Raw genomic sequence first — 18,141 nt, 5'->3', positions numbered from 1 at the left:
TGATATTTGGGAACCAGAATAATTTTCAGTCCAATATCACCTGGCTTAAAATTATTTGATTTAGGATTGTCAACTTTTCTTTGTGCGTACGGGTCTTTATAAACAACAATTAAAAAATTTGCTAATTATAAGCTTTAAATTTTTATTTATCATATCGTATTAAACTGCTCTCTGCGTATATTGAAATGGAAAATTTTAACATTGAATCCAGTCAGCCCCGAGGGGCCAAAGACCCGGTGGTTAACAAAACTGGTATTAATTTTATGATTTTCATCTTATTATTCTTGGAGAATTGTCTATAATACAATACGATACATGATTTTTTAGTATGGTAGAAAACCAGTTTTTATCCAGCGGATATCAATCGGTTTGGAAGCCTTACTTGAAACTATTGAAAACTTTCAATTTGGTTAAAAATTTCCTTTCTTTATACATTTTCTAATTATTTGCAATAAAATTAAATATTAATGAATAATTATGGGTAAATATAATGTAATATAGAAAAAAGCTATTATAAACAAATTATTAAATTCTTTTTGTTGTGCTTATCTACTTTAAAACGACTTTTTGTCCGTCAGTAAGTCCATCATAATTCTTCGTAAAAATCACACTTATCCAGAGATCTTAAGGTAATGATAAACAAGGATAACAACATCCATAAAAGTGAAGCACTGAAACGGTAAGACAAACAGACATTATCAGTTGTATTTTGTCAGAACTGAATAAGCAGAATATAAATGTATTAGAGTCGAAGCAAAATTATAAGTAAATTTGTTGAAAAACTGCTTGATACAGGTTAATGTTTATAGACGTATATACACTTTTATGACTTGATTATAGAGTTGCTTCGCTAAAGATATTGTACTTTGGTGTCCCAGGAATCAGTATACAAAAAATCAGATCAATTGGATAATTAGATCACATAAAAATTTGTTGTTAAAAAAAGTAAAAAAAATCAACATGTTTAAAATGGACGTACGGACATTCTGGTAATGATATTAAAGTTGCTACGCTTTCTAACTGTGCACCATGCAAAGTTTGAAATCGATAGGACAATTATAACATGCCTAAATTAATTAAAGAAGCTATCCGTTACAGACCCTAATTATAGAAAAGCTTCGTTTTTAAAAAGGCTAAATAACCTGTAGATATGAGTATTGGTGGAGAACCCGCGACCGTGGCTCAACACGTAGCGCGTCCGCTCGTCGTCGTCGGAAGTTGATAGGTTCGAATCTCTATGTCAGATGCGCGACATAAATAGTTAGAGTAGGGGGAATGCCTGGCCCAAAACAGGCGCAACTCGTTACCATGCACAGTTGGGACTTCTCAGACAAAGGTCGTGCATCAGAGAGAGTTGGTTGTCTGTTGGATGTTACCTAACCTAATATCCTTGGGTGTTTGGACAGAGAAGGGTGCGTAACAGTCATCCTTAGGTCTCCTGGATTGCTGGACCAGGACCTGGACAGTACATCAAGTCGATAAGGTCCTTGACTGCAATCCCGCCCGTACGAAGTAATTAAAGGTAAAAAAAAGTATTGGTGGAAAAGTTTGGACACTAATAATTATTCTCATGGACTAAATCTTTTTAGTAGCGAAGCTTCTCTATAATCAATACCTCTAACTCAACATATCTTTGGTGTTCGTGGTCCGATTTTCAAAAATATAGTATCTTCTAATGTGTTTGTGTCTCGCTAATTATTTATGTTGTTATCCTTGTTTTTTATTTTAGTCTACAAAAGAAGATGACAAGAGTATAGGTATTCTGGGTAATGGAGATTTTGGACGCGCCTTAGCAGCCAGGGAAATAGATATAACGCCATTTGCTAGTTGTCTGCAAGGTTATGGGCCGGAGAATATAACACAAGGTTTCGTGATTTTCCTTAAGTTTTTGCATATTATCTCTCTATAACTTCTCTGTGTGTATATTTCATACTTCGTTACTTAATGATGCCATTAAGTTAAGGGACAATGGACTGTTTTTTTACGCTAATTCCCTAACTTTCATAAAAAAAAGTTTTATTATTTGTTTGCTCAACATTTTTGGGGACTTTTATTAAATTTTATTTGGTTGGTTCATTAAGATGAGTGTCCAAATGCAATATAAAGAAGGAGCAATTTTGTGTGTCATCATTGGGGATGTACATCAATTTATCGGCCATTGTCTAATCCCTTTAGATCCCTGTTTTGTTAGTATCTATTTCACCTCTGCCCAGGCTAGCCCAGTGTGGCTACAGTCCTATCATTGGCAGCAGGGATCCAGAGAAATTCAGGTATATAGATAGATAGATAGATACTCAAACAACCTCAAATATCTGAGGGGAGCCAAGCCAAATCAGCCACCAGACAACCAACTCTTTGAATGCACGACCTTTGTCTGGAAGTCCTAACTGTGCATGGTAATGAGTTGCGTCTGTTTAGGACCAAGGCATTCCCCCCTACTATAACTATTAAACTGTTTTTAACCTATTTATGAATCGGGGGTCAAAAATATACTAGGACACCTATAGAATCATACTGCAGAGCCCAAATTTAAATTAAGTCCCCAATAAACTTTTTTTGGGGGATTTAAAAATTAATTTTTAGTGTTGCTGTAATCATTTTGACCGAAGCAAAAGCTTTTTTTTTACTTCGGGTAATATTGTGGCTTACAGAACATTTTTATATAATTCACTTTATATTGATACAATAAAAAAAACATTACTCTGTTCATTGGAAATAATTTTTTTTCCAAAACAATTAATTTCATTGAAAAATCTAACATTTACAATAAAACAAATAATTCTGAAATCTAACCAATAAAAAGTCTTGTTTTATATAATTCTTTACAATTCAAAAAGAGAGTGTTTTCACAAAGTGACTTATTTCCAATGTAGTTAAATATTTTTTATTTAATTAAAATGAAAAGAATGAAAACCATACACTTACATAAAAGATACATACTTTTTTAAAATTATTTTAAAAGATAAGTTTAAATAATCTTATTTTATAACACATTTGTATATGTGACAAAAAAAATTTGTTGTATTGCATAAACATTTGTTGTCATTTAACCCTTTACAGCCATTTTTTATGTTTTTAAAATAAGAGAGAGAACACAAACATGTTAATGTTAATTCGTTGATATATTATAAAGAATTAACTTTTTAGTGAATTTTTGTAGTAAAATCATAAGGCCTAATTTTACTCTATACCAGAATACAATATTTATGAAGCAAAACACTCTAAAAGCTACGAATTTTACCCAAATAAAAAAAAGACCTTTTGCTTCGGTCTAAATGATCACGGCAACAGTAAAAATTAATATTTAAATCCCCCAAAAAAAGTTTATTGGGGACTTAATTCAAATTTAGGCTCTGTAGTCTGATTCTACTGGTGTCATAGTATATTTTTTATATACGTTTTAAAAATAGGTTAAAAACAGTTTAATGTCGCACACCTGACAAAGAAACAGAAGGAATCATTTTTAACGTTTTTAGTTATGACGCGGCGTTAAGCCGAGATTCGAACCTTTTGCTGGTTAGATAGATAGAATACAGATAGATAGAATATAGATAGATAGATAAATGTACTGTTTGAACTAATATAAAGAAAATTAATGTAAATGTATTGATTTTTCTAGCCTGGACTTTCCTTACATAAACGTCATACGGAAGTTCTGAAGAGTGGGTGGGGCATGTAAAATAACTTCTCTTTATTTAAGCCTTGCTTTCTTACTTGCACGGCTACTCTATAATCAGACAATTTTAATTTTAGCGTTTTGGGCTACATTAATTATAGATGATATAATTATCCTATTCACTTTATTTTGCATTATTGATTCTGTGTACAATGTAGTACAATGTAATGTTGTAAATAAGCAACACTGTAGTCAAGTCTGAAGCAGCATTTTTTATACAGAGTGAAGAGAATTTTAAGCATAAACAGACATTAGCTAATCAAATCCATTAATGCATTATATTCCATAAATGGTATATTCCTTGAAAAATAGACTTTCAAATGAATAACCCAAATTCAAATGTACATAACTATTAGACTTATAAAAAAAAACTTTTTATATTTAAGGTCGGTCCGTCCGTACGTTCATTCGTAACTGTTAGCTCTTTTCGTAAATTTAGACACTTTGAATAATAATTCATCAGTTAGGTACGATTAAAAAAAAACACTCTATTATCGATACCAGAATGTCCGACCGTAGGTTCATCTAAATAAAATATGCTGAAATTTAACTATTTTGGAAACAACTTTTTGTATGATACATAGAGAAAAAAATAAAAGAGAGGAATCGAAGCAACTAGAAGACGAAAATAGGCAGTGGGCCTAGAGGCCTACTTAGCGCTGTTGCCGCGCTAAAATTTATTGCTATTCCACTACTTTTCAAATGGGAGGATTAAAAATTATTTAAAAAGATAATTTTTACTTTTTACTATTTCCATATTTAGGGCAAGAATATTAGATTAGATATTTTCGTTTTAATGTTTTAATTAAAAATTACATAGAATTTTATTTTTATTTAAAAAAATTTGTTCATGAAAGATGAATCCTTCTATTTCTAAAAAGGGGGAAATTTTTTTCATAATGAACATTCAGCTGATTATGACCGCCCACGGCTGTTTGCTAAATATCGCTTTTCTTTTTATTCACATTATTATTTATGATTGACTTACAAAAAGCCCTGGGCGGTTTTTGATTTTCGTCTGCTTCTAAATTTAGGGATGGGGAAGTAGTATTTTACCATGAAAAAGGGGTGAGTATTCATCCTCTTATCCTTTTTCCTTATGGTATGATATAATTATTATTAATCTGATTTTTGAGATAATGATTTATTAAACAGTAAATGAATTACGGTAAATTATTCTAGTGCCTTAAACTTTAAAAATATGTCCTCTTATTCTTTGGCTCAAAATCTTGTGCGACTTTTATTCAATCTTGATTGTTTAGCTCAAACTAGCATTAGCCAAACGTTCCCGCCAATAATGTTTTTTTAAAAAAGGGATAATTTTGTTCATTTATATTGGGAGTTTTATTACATTTATTCATATTTGACCTATCATGGCCATATTCCTACTTGTTTAATTTAGAAATAAGGTGAAAATGTACGCATATGTACGTAAAACACTTAAATTTATTGGAAAACAATAAATTATGCTACAGTGCATTCAACTTGGTATTTTTGGCGCTTCATGCAAAGAAGTTGTATCAACTTTTTTTTATAGCTAGCCGGTACTTTTAGTAAGTAGTAGATGTAAAATTTTTCATAGAATTCAGATATGCAATCGGTTTTTTTGTAGACCTCTTATTTTTTAAGTAATTTAAGTTTTAAAAAAAAAATTAAGTCGATTTTAAGGTACTAAAATGCAACAAAAAAAAGAAAGAAAATGGCCATTATGAACAAAAATAGTAAGATCTTTAATTTGACACCTTACTTTTTCAATTCTGTCAGGTAATTATTGAAAAAATCGATTTTTTTAAACCCACGAGAATAAAAACTTTGAACTCAATTTTATCATTTCACAAGTAAAAAAATATGGGTTCATATATACCTTTAGAATCAGAAAAATATTACGAATCCATTGTAAGCAAAATTGAAAAAAAAAGTTTACAATATAGTATATAAACTACAATAAAAAGAATTATATGAAAATATCATATTATATTGTACAGGCAACGTCTTAACTTTTGAATTGGGTATAAAAATGGGAAGGGGGTATAGAGGGGGTAAAGAGGGGGTAAAAAGGGGAAGACGATAGTGTTGCCAGAACAAAAAATACAATTGGCCATTTTTATATTTTTTTATTTTTTTACTTTTTTTCAATTTTGCTTACAATGGATTCGTAATATTTTTCTGATTCTAAAGGTATATATGAACCCATGTTTTTATGTCTGTTTGAGAAAATATTTAGGTCTAAAGTTTTTATTAAACCGAGGTTAAAAAATAGATTTTTCAATAATTACTCAACAGAATTTTAAAAGTAAGGTGTCAAATTAAAGATCTTACTATTTTTGTTCTTACTGGCCATTTTCTTCTTTTATTTTGTTGCGTTTAAGTACCTTAAAACCGACTTAATTATTTTTTTTAAAAACTTAAATTACTTAAAAAATAAGAGGTCTACAAAAAAACCGATTGCATATCTGAGTTCTATGAAAAATTTTACATCTACTACTTACTAAAAGAACCGGCTAGCCATAAAAAAAAAGTTGATACACCTTCTTTAGAAATATTTATTTTTAATTTGTTAGGTTGAATGGGGGGGGGGTGATCTACATTATGATTAAACAGTTAGGGAGTTGAATCCATTTTTATAGAAGCAGAAATATAATCTATGATTATGGTTTGGACCCTTTAAAACTGTAATCTACCCTTCCACTTTCCCCTCTCTTGGTGAAGATATCTTCAACGCCGATACGATTTTTGAAATATAAGATTCCACTTTTGTCTCTCTTGTTGAAGATATCTTCACCAAGAGAGGGGAAAGTGGAAAGGTAGATTACAGTTTTAGAGGGTCCAAACCATTATCATAGATTATATTTCTGCTTCTATAAAAATGGATTCAACTCCCTAACTGTTAAAATACCTAATTTTATTGTAGGATGTTAAAGGGATGCTATGCTAATAAATTGACAAAATCATATGAATGAATTCCTGGACTAATCAGCTAATTCTGAAATTTTTAGGAGTCTTGTACCTGATGGTGTTAAGTTGGGAAATTATGAGGATGCTGCTCAACCTGATATTGTTGTCATGGCTATACCTATGGTAAGTCTAGCAACCTGACATTATTGTCATGGCTATACCAATATGGCTGCTTTTAAGGACGTCCAAGCTTTTGTTTTGAGGTGGTTGGGAGGGGGGGGGTGTAAAATGAAGAGTTTCAAAGGTTTGAGGGGAAAAATTTCAAGTATTTTAAAATTTGGTGGGAGGTAGAATGAAGGGTTTCAAAGATTTAGGGTGGAACACTCCTTTACCCCCCCCCCTCTTCCCTTTTTCATGTCTATGGCTGAATGGAAAACTTTTTGCAGATCAAAAACAATATTTGAAATTTTAATTACTTTAAAATTTTTAAGACGATAACAAAAAAACAATACATTTGATTAGAGCAAATTTAAGATTTTAACAATAACATTAATATTGATCACAGAGTTATTAAGATAGAAAGAAAATTTTAGATCAATATTTATTAAGGTCATATGACAAACGCAGGAGTCCCAAACGTCGGAGTGGAACTCTTAACCTAACCTAACCTATTCTAGACCATCTTATAGGTTTTTCAAATGCCTTACCTCTGCGGGGGACTTATTTGTACATTCATATCTTAACCTAACCTATTCTGATGGAAATACTTAATTAAATTAATATTCTCGTATTCATTCGAATCCGGTGGATAGGAACCGGTTCTCATCCATACAAAAAAACTATGTCTAGCATCGTATTATATCCAGCTTTCTACGAATATAGAAATGTACAATCATAAGATTAAAACTAGCTTTTTAGCCGGTGACTTCGTCACCTCGGGGCTAAAAAAACTAGTTTTAATCTCATAATTGTACTTTCTATATCTGCGGAAAGCCGTTTATAATACGATGCGAGAAATAACTATTATAACACTTCTGCGTTTATCCACTCCGACGTTTGGGACTCCTGCGTTTGTCCACTCCGATGTTTGGGACTCCTGCGTTTGTCCACTCCGACGTTTGGGGCTCCTGCGTTTGTCCACTTTTACGTTTGGGACTCCTGCGTTTGTCCACTCAGACGTTTGGGACTCCTGCTTTTTTCCACTCCGTCGTTTGGGACTTCTGCGTTTGTCCACTCCGACGTTTGGGACTCCTGCGTTTGTCCACTCCGACGTTTGGGACTCCTGTGTTTGTCCACTCCGACGTTTGGGACTCCTGAGTTTGTGATGGAACCTTTATTTAGACTTATTACCACACAGTACCTGAGAGGCTTCTGACTGGAAAGCTGGTGGTCGACATCAGCAACAGGCCAACTACCAAAAGACAATATGTTGAGTGAGTATTTCTTACCAGGACTAAACAACTTTGCCTCAAAACTTTGCCTTTAAACCCGTTTCGATGCTTTTAAATTTATTTCTTTAAAGAGTGATTGCTATTTTTGGGTCATGATTAGACTGCCGAGCGCTGCTTTTAAAAAAAAATAATTAAAACAAACTAGCTCATAAAACGGTCATTAAAACAGTTACTGGTTCGAAGCTTTAAACCGTCTCATGACTAAAAATAAATGTCAAAATTATGCCTTATTTTGATAAAAAAAAATAGGTAGTAAAATCAAAGTGCAAATCAAAGAAATTTAAGTTTAAGTCGATGTAGATTTTTTCCGCAATAGCTTCAAAACCAATTAAGATACACTGGATTTAAACTGGTTCTCAGCCATACTGAAAAAAAGTTTGTATCGTTTCGCATTATATCATTTCTACTAATAAAAAATAAAAATCATGTAACTAATAATTTCATTCCCTTGGGGCTAACAAAACTGGAATTAATCCTATAATTCTATATTTTATTATCCACGGAAAGCTGACTATAATAAGATGATTAGAAAGCCTTATTTTGTCATAGGGCACAAGCTGAATATCTGGCAAATCTATTTCCTCATTCATATGTTGTCAAAGGAAAGCATATTCTTTTTTAAAACAAGGATGAAACATCCATTAAAGCAAAAACCTACAGATTTAACACTATTTTGAAGTCTAAACATAAATTCTGTATTAATCACTAGCGGCTTCGCCCCTAGCCTCTAGGGGCTTTGTCTCAAAAGATTTTATCAAACTAATATTTCGTGTTTTAGATTTTCAAGAAAATTTTAAAAAAATGGGGGGGGGTATTTTTCATTTTTGGGGGGGTTAGGGGTGTCCCACCCCCCAAGAAAATAGTTATAAACCTTCCCGGGACCTATGAGAAGCTACCCTTTAAAGGAGAACCTGATCGGTTCAGCGGTTAGCGAGATCCTTTGCTACAAACAGACAGACAAACAAACAGACATCGTTCTACTTTGTATTATAGATATACAAAATTTCTTATATACAGGTTTCTTGATCTGGACAGTCTTATAAAGAATTCTTGGGCGTCGTGGAGAGGGGTTCATTTTTTTCTAGAGGTGATTTCTGTTGGGTGGATGGTGGTACCCTTCCACAAATAATTATAAAGTTTAAACCCTTCTAAGGACTTATGACAAGCTACATTTTAAAGGAGACACATATCGACGAAGCCCAATCTGTACCACTTTTGATTCCTGTGACGTCATAAAATGAGGAAGATAAGAGGAGAAGTGGGAAAGAAAACCCCTAAAAAAGATATGGAGAATCCCTCATCAAAAGTGGTACAGATTGGGCTTCGTCAACATATCGGTTCAGTGGTTATTGAGACCCTTGTTAGGTGCAAACAGACAGACAGATACATAGACTCACAGACATCCTGCTACTTTCTCAGGATATTTTAGAATTAGAATATGTGTTGTGCACAGGATTTAATGTGTTATCAGCCTATGCTCTCAGTTCTGGCACTGTTCAGGGTAGTAAACAGGTAAGAATAATGTCCGTTTTACCCAGGTTGTGAGGGGACATTGGGCTGCTCATGCCACTAGACCCCAAAGTTTTATAATAATGTTTTCTTATTTATTCTTATTTCTTATTTAGCAGTCCGACCGCTATGGATGGATTTTACTTAATTATACTCTATATTGATGGAAATGTTGACAAGAAATTGCATCCTTCTATCTTTCATATGAGCCAATAAAATCATGTTTTCCCCTAAACGTTTCAGATTTACATACGTACGGACAGACCGACTTTTCAAATTATAGAGTAGCTTTGCTACTAAAACAGGTTGGACGAAGAAAGTTATTTGAAATAAAGACAGAAAAACCAACATTACATTATTAACTTGTAAATTCACTGGTTTTCTTTTTAGGTGTTTATAGCTGGCAATCATGCACCATCTAAACTCAGAATAGCTGAACTTATAAGGCAAGAATAAAGAAGAAAGTAATATAACAACATTTATTTTTAAACACAATCAGCTAAATGACAATTAACTTAACTTAATTTATCCCTATGTAGTCTTCAAAGAAAACCAAAGTACTTCCTCCCTTTTTTTGATTTTTTTTTAAAGTAAGGGTTATGACGTGGTAAGAAAGAATGAACATTTTTTTCTTTATCCCTATGTTTCTGCAGAGGCTGTGGCTTCTCTCCAGTCGACATGGGAGCCCTGACTGCTGCCAGGGACATTGAAGACATACCAGGTAATTACATCTCCCTAGTTGACATCAGTGCACTGTCTGCTACCAGGAACATTAAAGACATACCAGGTAATTATAACTCCCTATTTGACATCGGTGAACTGTCTGCTGCAAGAGACATTGAAGACATTCCAGGTAATTACATCTCCCCAGATGACATCAGTGCACTGTCTGCTACCAGGAACATTAAAGACATACCAGGTAATTATAACTCCCTATTTGACATCGGTGAACTGTCTGCTGCAAGAGACATTGAAGACATTCCAGGTAATTACATCTCCCCAGATGACATCAGTGCACTGTCTGCTACCAGGAACATTAAAGACATACCAGGTAATTATAACTCCCTATTTGACATCGGTGAACTGTCTGCTGCCAGGGACATTGAAGACATACCAGGTAATTCAGGGACGTCCGAGCTTCTATTTTTTGGCAATGGTACACAATCTGGATAGTGGATGGTACTTTAAAGTAGGGGTGGGGGATTCAGGGTTAAAAATCTTGGATGTTCTGAGTTATATAGTTACTAGCGGCTTCGCCCCTAGCCTCTAGGTTTAATCAAACCAATTTTTCGAATTTAGATTTAAAATAAAAATAAAATAAAAAAATTTTGGGGGGGGGAAGGTCGACCCCACTATTTTAATTTTAATTTAAGAAGAAAAAAAAAATTTTTTGGGGGGGGTTGGGTATTTTTAATTTTTTGGGGGGTTGGGGGTGTCCAACCTCCAAGAAATAGTTATAAACCTTCCCGGGAAGCTACCCTGTAAAGGAGAAACTGATCGGTTCAAACAAACAAACAGACAAACAGACAGACACACAGACATCGTTCTACTTTGTATTATAGATAAATCATATTGACCAACATAACCTCAGCTCAAGACTCTCGTTTATAAAAGAATGGATTAGTTTCTAAAAACAATAATTGTAATTATTTTTGTCAGTGTCTGTGTTTCCATCCTGGCGCACACCATTTCTCATCCAGCTGTTCCTGTTCATAGTTCTGGCAATCCTTTCTCTTGTAAAATATCAGGTAAAAGTAAAAATAAGAATGTCAACATCCATAATGAGGTAAGCACAACAATTATGGAAACGACCAAAGTGAGTTATTAAGCAGAATATAAAGAGAGTGAACTACCATAATATAAGAGAATCATGATTAATTGAGATCGTTACTGAAATTTTTACCACTTTCTGACTTAAATAGCAGACGAGAATATCACATTTCCACATTTCCATGTTTACAGACTGACTTGAATCATAGAATAACTTAGATACTAAAACTTTGATGTAATAGGATAACCACCTCTTCACCTACACTCTTTGAAAGTCCTTGGACTGACCTACGAACCTAATAAGTTGTGATTGATAAGTTGATGAGGGTTATCTTTAAATAAAAACAGCAATTTATCTTAATTAGCAGACAAGAAAATCATAATCACCCCATTGACTGACATATTGATGGGCAAACTGACATACAGAGACAATTATATTAGCCTTGCTACCAAAATGTTTGAAAGAATTCAATTACCATTGTTATTATTTGGTATTTCATGATTTAAGTATCTGAAAAGAAAAATTGAAACCTAAAAATTAATATTATATGGAATGCTTGGAAAAATGCACAATTTAAATACTAGGTATTCATCTTTTTTCTAACAAATGTAACATTTTGGATTTAGTGTAGTGGACAGTAAAATGTTCATTGTAACGATTATCTCCAAAAATTACCTAACTTCAGGTTTGTTGTACTGGAGGTGTTTGGAGCTATAGTTCTCTGAATAACATGAACAAAACATTATTTTTAGGTTTGTTATACTGGAGGTGTTTGGAGCTATAGCCCCTTGGATAGCATGAATAAAACTTTGGCCATACAAGCAATCATTTCTTTGTCCCTTTGCTATTTTCCAGGTATTTTTAACAAGGATGATAACTTCTCACGATATATTGTTTGATTTATAAAATGACAAATCACAAAAAAATTATTTGAAGAAAATTATTTTTATTTTATCTGATGGTTTAGGGCCCTCTGCAGTGGATAGACATAGTGAGAAACAAACACAGCTTTCCATTATTTCAATTTAATTTTAAAAAGAAGGGGATGGGGCTCAGTGTTTAGGGCTTGACAGTCGTTTTGAGGTAAAGCTCCAGCAAGAGTAAATATTTTTGCATTAAGCTTTGGCTTTCTTTAACTAATATCGAACTTAATGTAAATTTCAGCACTACAATAGAATATAGGTGACCTTAATTCTTTATGAAGGAATCCATACACTACTTATTAGGTTAGGTGAAATATGAGTATTAGATATGAAAGCACCCCAGGAGTTACCTTCTTGCAACATATATTGTAATAAGTAGGAAGTTATTTTTTTAGATTTTCATTAAAATACTCGATTTTTATTTTAGGTGTTTTGGCTGGTTGGATTCAGCTGTTTAGAGGAACCAAATATTCTAGGTAAAATAGCTGTCTCTAGTGCCTTAGGAAAATGGGGATAGATGTCACTGCTTTTGGCTTACCTATTCTATGACGTCAGGAAATACCCTATACCCCCTCTTTTCTAGGGGTTTTCTTTCCCCCTTTCCTTTCCCTCTACTATGACGTCAATAAAATAAAAAGGCTTAAAGCTATCCCCATTTTTCTAGAGCACTAAACACAGCTAAATAAAAAGATATCCTAGGTAATTTCCAGGTATCTTAAGGCATAAGACATTGGTGGATAAATTGATTTACAGCATAAATCAATAAAACAAGATTACCCCTTCTGTAGATAAAATTAGTGAGAGAATTAAGATCTAATGAAAGTTCCAAAAGATTTTGATCCCACAAATGAAGGAGAATGTTTATAGATTTAGGGTACCCGTATAGTTTAAAGTTAAATGTGCATAAAAAAAATGCCCAATCCCACTCTTTCCAAAATATGTACATTCTCTAAACTATAATGCTGTCGGATTGTTAATACACTGTGTTCCTATTGGTTCAATTAATGAATTGATCATCTAGGCTTATTATATATATTGATGTTAAGGTTTCCCAACTGGCTGGATCAATGGCTAAAGATGAGAAAACAGCTTGGTCTTCTGATGCTACTAGCTGCTGCTTTGCATGTAAGTAGTCGATCTGTAATGATGGCAACCTATTTTTTGGGGGGGGAGGGGGGTATTTTCCTACTGGTGATTTCTCTTGGAAGTGTGATGGTACTTTCCCCCAAAGATAGTTGTGACCCTTTACAGGACCTATAAGAAGCTTTCCTGTAAAGGGTAATCATATAGGATCAGCGATTAGCAAGTTCTTTTCACACAAACAGAGAGACAACCTGTAACTTTTATATAAGGATTATCTTAACTATCCATTAGTTTCACTTTATGCGTGTTTCTCCGTGGCCTATGTATCTCCCATGCATCACGATGTAATGTATGGAGAATCAAATCATACAGACAGACATATTTTGTTAGCGAAATCATAAATTAATGTATTAATATCTCGATTCATTTGAATTTAGGCTTGTTTCTCAGTTGCCTATGTATCTCCTGTATACTACGATGTAATGTATGGAGATCATATAGAGGGACAGATGGATGTTAAGCCTGATGATAATACAGGAAATTGCCAGCTTAACAATTAATAGATCAATAAATATGAAACACCCCCAATTTTTAAAATAAAATAACCCTCATGTAAATTAAAATTATTGGTTGATAGGTTTAAATAAGGCTAGCTTCAACCAACCAATCAGGGTTTATCCTCATTATCTAAACTTATAAAAAAAATTATTTGTTGAGCTAACTGATCAGTATTTGATAAAAGTACCCAAAGTTTTTAGGCCAATGAATTTTATAAATTATGTCATAAAGATACTTATTTTTTAAAGAAACAAACTGGTCATTTTTCATTTTCTAAGGCGAAATGATAAACAAAACTGTAAAATTAAACGAGGCACAAAAGATGAATTTCTTGAGAGAATGTGCAATTATGGCAGGTAAAATTAAAAATCTAATTTTTTTTTAAATTCATGGCAACTCTAAAATAATTACAAGCATGTCTGTACGTTGTATTTACACATGATATATTTTTTTCAGATTTTTTTGACTAAACTTTTTTGATGATATAATACTTATTCAATTCACTTGAGTTATTAATTCTTAGGACATCAAGAGAAAAGGCAAAGCATCTCTATAAAGAAGTACTAAAATAAAAGTATGATCAAGCATCCTGTACTGTAACTTTGGGATAATCCCCCCATAGTTTTACAGACTGACCGGGGAATTGACGTTCAGCTTTGCTACTAAATATTAAACTTTTCAGGGGTGCTTGGATTTGGTGTTGTCTGCCTGTTGGGAATATCCTCCCTGCCAAGTGTTACACAGACCTTGTCGTGGAAAGAGTTTGCTTTCATACAATCAGGTTTAGGTAGGCATTTAAAATTGTATCGGCAGTTTCAAAGCCATTTCTAGCTTCAATATTTTCAATACCAAATCATTATCTTTAATCCTTAAACCATATATGTGTGTAAGACGACTTTTGAGCGTGCAAAATTATGCGGCATTGTTTGTTATGATGATCACTTGGGTTACCATATTGTGTTTTCTCTATTATTCTTTCCTAACAAGTGTAAAACAGACTCTCTCGTGGAAAGAGTTTGCATTCATACAATCTGGTTTAGAAAGGTTTTTAAGATTTATCTGCAGGTTCAAAGCCATTTTTAGCTTCAACTTTTAAAAATTGCAGCAAGTTTCTAAAGGAATGGAGAACATTTTAAATAATAATGCAGCTTCCCTACTAAAATAAACTGACATATTGTTTAGGTTGGTTGTCCATGTTAATACTGTTCAGTCACACAGTATTCCATGGAATAAAATATATAAATGGAGGGGATAAATGTGGCAACCCATCATCAATACAGGTGCAACACACTTTGGTGCTTTTCCTATAAGTGCCTTCCAAGCACTGAAAAATAATTTGAAATAGGGAAGGGGGAGATTTTCTTTGCCTACCCCTTTGTTGGCCGATACATGCAGTGCCCTAACCCTGCAGGGCTACCTAGTAATAATATAAACTAATCGAAACTGAACTAATGTAATAAAAACAACATTTTCATTTTATTTAAAAATAAGGAGAGGGGGTTCTCTGCTCAACAAGGCACTTTGAGGGAAACCGCCAACAGCTTATTAAGTGTAGGGACGAAGCAATCATAAATATTATTTTGAAATAGACAGTTTATTTTAGGTTTTTAAACATTTTTTCTGATTTTGTTTTGAAGTCTGAAAATATTAAAAATTTGGATTAAGGGAAAACAACTATAATCTACCCCTTAGTGCTATGAAACTGGTAATTAATAATTTAGTATGAAGTTTCTGTGATTATTCCTGGTCTGACAATATTAATGAAGATACCCCTGGTCATACCACCAATAAGCAATATAATAATAATAATAATTTAGTATGGAGTATCTGTGATCATAGACGTCCAATGGTTTTTTTTTTTTTGGGGGGGGGGTAAAATGGCGCGCGAAGCTCGCCGCTAATTTCCCCCCCCAAAAAAAATTTTTTTATTACAGATTTTTTATTTTGGGGGGGTATTTACCCCCATGAAATTATTTGGAGGGGTAAATACCCAGGGTAGGGGTAAATTTTAAATGTGGGGGGTAATCGCCCCATTACCCCCCCCCCCCTTGGACATCTATGTCTGTGATCATACCTGGCCTGACAATTTTACTAAAGATACCCCTGGTCATACCACCCATAAGAAATATAATAATAATAATAATAATTTAGTATGGAGTATCTGTAATCATACCTGGCCTCACAATATTACTGAAGATACCTCTGGTCATACCATCCATAAGCAATATAATAATAATAATAATTTAGTATGGAGTATCTGTGATTATACCTGGCCTCACAATATTACTGAAGATACCTCTGGTCATACCATCCATAAGCAATATAATAATAGTAATAATTTAGTATGGAGTATCTGTGATTATACCTGGCCTCACAATATTACTGAAGATACCTCTAGTCATACCATCCATAAGCAATATAATAATAATAATGATAATTTAGTATGGAGTATCTGTAATCATACCTGGCCTCACAATATTACTGAAGATACCTCTGGTCATACCACCCATAAGCTCTCACCTAGATAATATCAGGAAAATGATCAACTTAATTTTAATAATCTATGTATTATTACTTGGATGTTGCACCAGACTTGAATGTACTCTGATAAGGAAATACTCGCTAACTAAAATAACGATCCAACCCCTCTACACCATACTCTTCCCTCCTACCAGAATAACGAACTGAACTATAAATGAGATACATATTGGTAAGCTAAATTGACGAAAATTGACCCCTGTCAATATATCCAAGTATATCCCATTTCCATTATTTTAAGAAACACTGCTTTCTTTCTTATTTTTCTATTTGAAATCTACCCAGTATGATTCATCTGTATGTTTTTTTTTATCAGAATTGTTATTTACAACATTATATTATAGCCAAATTTCTATAGATAGTAAAAAATTTAATCGAATGCTTTAATTAGCAAATCTTTCTTTCGCATATGTTTGATAAATGTTTTAACATATATTTGTAGAATGAATGACAAATCAATGGACAAAGTAAACTCTATTCTGAATGCTCCTTGGTATATAGGAAATCTTCACTGAAATATTTTAGTAGTCTATGTTAAATAGCAGCAGAGAAAATCTAATATAACCAACTTCTTAAAACTATATAATATTGATTATAAAGTAAAATTGATCATTTAAATTTGAATTAGGGGTGGATATGAAAGAAAAGCCAAAAGAAAAGTTTCGCCAACAATAACTGTTAAACCAAAACCAGCGAAATATTAAATATTTAAATTATGATTTTATTATATTTTTATTGAATAAACAATTAAATTTTATCTTTTGTTGTTGGGTATTTTCGATTTTTAAAATTTAAAAAAGATTATAGTTTTTTTAAATAACAAGAGATGGGTTTTTCATATTATGGAAGCTCAACACATGTCTAAGGATGGTTTTCAGCTATTTTTAAAACTTAAATCTTGTTTTCGGCCCCTCTGTATCCCCTTTAAAGCAGAGCCCCTTTTAGTTAAAGGGACTGTAAACGTAAAAATTTCTTATCAGATTATTAAACTTAACAGTATTTCATTCACATTTTCTCAAAGTTAGATCAAAGCGGGCTCTCATTTCCTTAAAAAACGGCTTTTTCCTCCGATTTTTACTATGTCCAAGATTAGGGGAAAAAATTCCGTACTATATAAATATGCAGTTAATTGTCTGTTTTGCCTTCTATAGCTAAAACTAAACTTTTTGACATAGTTCTCTATTTTTCCTAACGGTTAAGCCTACTTTTAACCTTCCTTTAAACCAATGCAATGTATAGTTACTTAGAAATTGATAAAATAAGCAATATTTTTTATTGAAAACCAAATACAATAACAAAGCTAGAAACAGATTTTTAATTAGTATCCAAGTAACTTTAGCTGGCCCATCTCTCGCCCACCTTTAATTACAAAGAAGGTGTATCAACTTTTTTTTTATAGCTAGCCGGTTCTTTTAGTAAGTAGTAGATGTAAAATTTTTCATAGAATTCAGATATGCAATCGGTTTTTTTTGTAGACCTCTTATTTTTTAAGTAATTTAAGTTTTAAAAAAAAAATTAAGTCGATTTTAAGGTACTAAAATGCAACAAAAAAAAGAAAGAAAATGGCCATTATGAACAAAAATAGTAAGATCTTTAATTTGACACCTTACTTTTTCAATTCTGTCAGGTAATTATTGAAAAAATCGATTTTTTTAAACCCACGAGAATAAAAACTTTGAACTTAATTTTATTATTTAACAGGTAAAAAAATATGGGTTCATATATACCTTTAGAATC

At 32.7% G+C, this 18,141-nt stretch overlaps 2 protein-coding genes across 2 annotated transcripts; both read left to right on the top strand.

Annotated features, from left to right (window-relative positions):
• The first annotated feature begins 2,081 nt into the window (after positions 1-2,081).
• Positions 2,082-13,939, top strand: LOC145305396 (metalloreductase STEAP4-like). The gene is made up of 13 exons (XM_080147014.1): positions 2,082-2,095; positions 2,214-2,270; positions 6,673-6,754; positions 7,913-8,004; positions 8,572-8,626; positions 9,478-9,534; positions 9,922-9,977; positions 10,185-10,252; positions 11,191-11,279; positions 12,055-12,157; positions 12,653-12,701; positions 13,272-13,350; positions 13,746-13,939. Exons 1-13 carry the CDS (start codon positions 2,082-2,084, stop codon positions 13,866-13,868), a joined length of 924 nt encoding a protein of 307 aa, XP_080003140.1. The 3' UTR covers positions 13,869-13,939.
• A 182-nt stretch (positions 13,940-14,121) lies between these two features.
• LOC145305395 (metalloreductase STEAP4-like) lies at positions 14,122-17,108 on the top strand. Its single transcript, XM_080147013.1, has 5 exons — positions 14,122-14,222; positions 14,549-14,653; positions 15,049-15,146; positions 16,309-16,401; positions 17,034-17,108. Exons 1-5 carry the CDS (start codon positions 14,150-14,152, stop codon positions 17,106-17,108), a joined length of 444 nt encoding a protein of 147 aa, XP_080003139.1. The 5' UTR covers positions 14,122-14,149.
• The last annotated feature ends 1,033 nt before the right edge of the window (positions 17,109-18,141 follow it).

This window comes from Acartia tonsa, chromosome 14 (assembly GCF_053477335.1).
Source record: "Acartia tonsa isolate MP-2025a chromosome 14, ASM5347733v1, whole genome shotgun sequence".
Classification (NCBI taxonomy): domain Eukaryota; kingdom Metazoa; phylum Arthropoda; class Copepoda; order Calanoida; family Acartiidae; genus Acartia; species Acartia tonsa.
This window is presented reverse-complemented; position numbering and strand designations above follow the sequence as displayed.

Excerpts from the sequence above, each read along its gene's own strand:
- LOC145305395 (XM_080147013.1), top strand. The coding sequence starts at position 14,150 with ATGATAAACAAAACTGTAAAATTAAACGAGGCACAAAAGATGAATTTC. Across the intron at positions 14,223-14,548 it reads AGAATGTGCAATTATGGCAG|GGGTGCTTGGATTTGGTGTT; the intron begins GTAAAATTAAAA and ends TAAACTTTTCAG. Across the intron at positions 15,147-16,308 it reads GCAACCCATCATCAATACAG|TATGGAGTATCTGTAATCAT; the intron begins GTGCAACACACT and ends ATGATAATTTAG.
- LOC145305396 (XM_080147014.1), top strand. Across the intron at positions 12,158-12,652 it reads GTCCCTTTGCTATTTTCCAG|GTGTTTTGGCTGGTTGGATT; the intron begins GTATTTTTAACA and ends TTTTTATTTTAG. Across the intron at positions 13,351-13,745 it reads TACTAGCTGCTGCTTTGCAT|GCTTGTTTCTCAGTTGCCTA; the intron begins GTAAGTAGTCGA and ends ATTTGAATTTAG.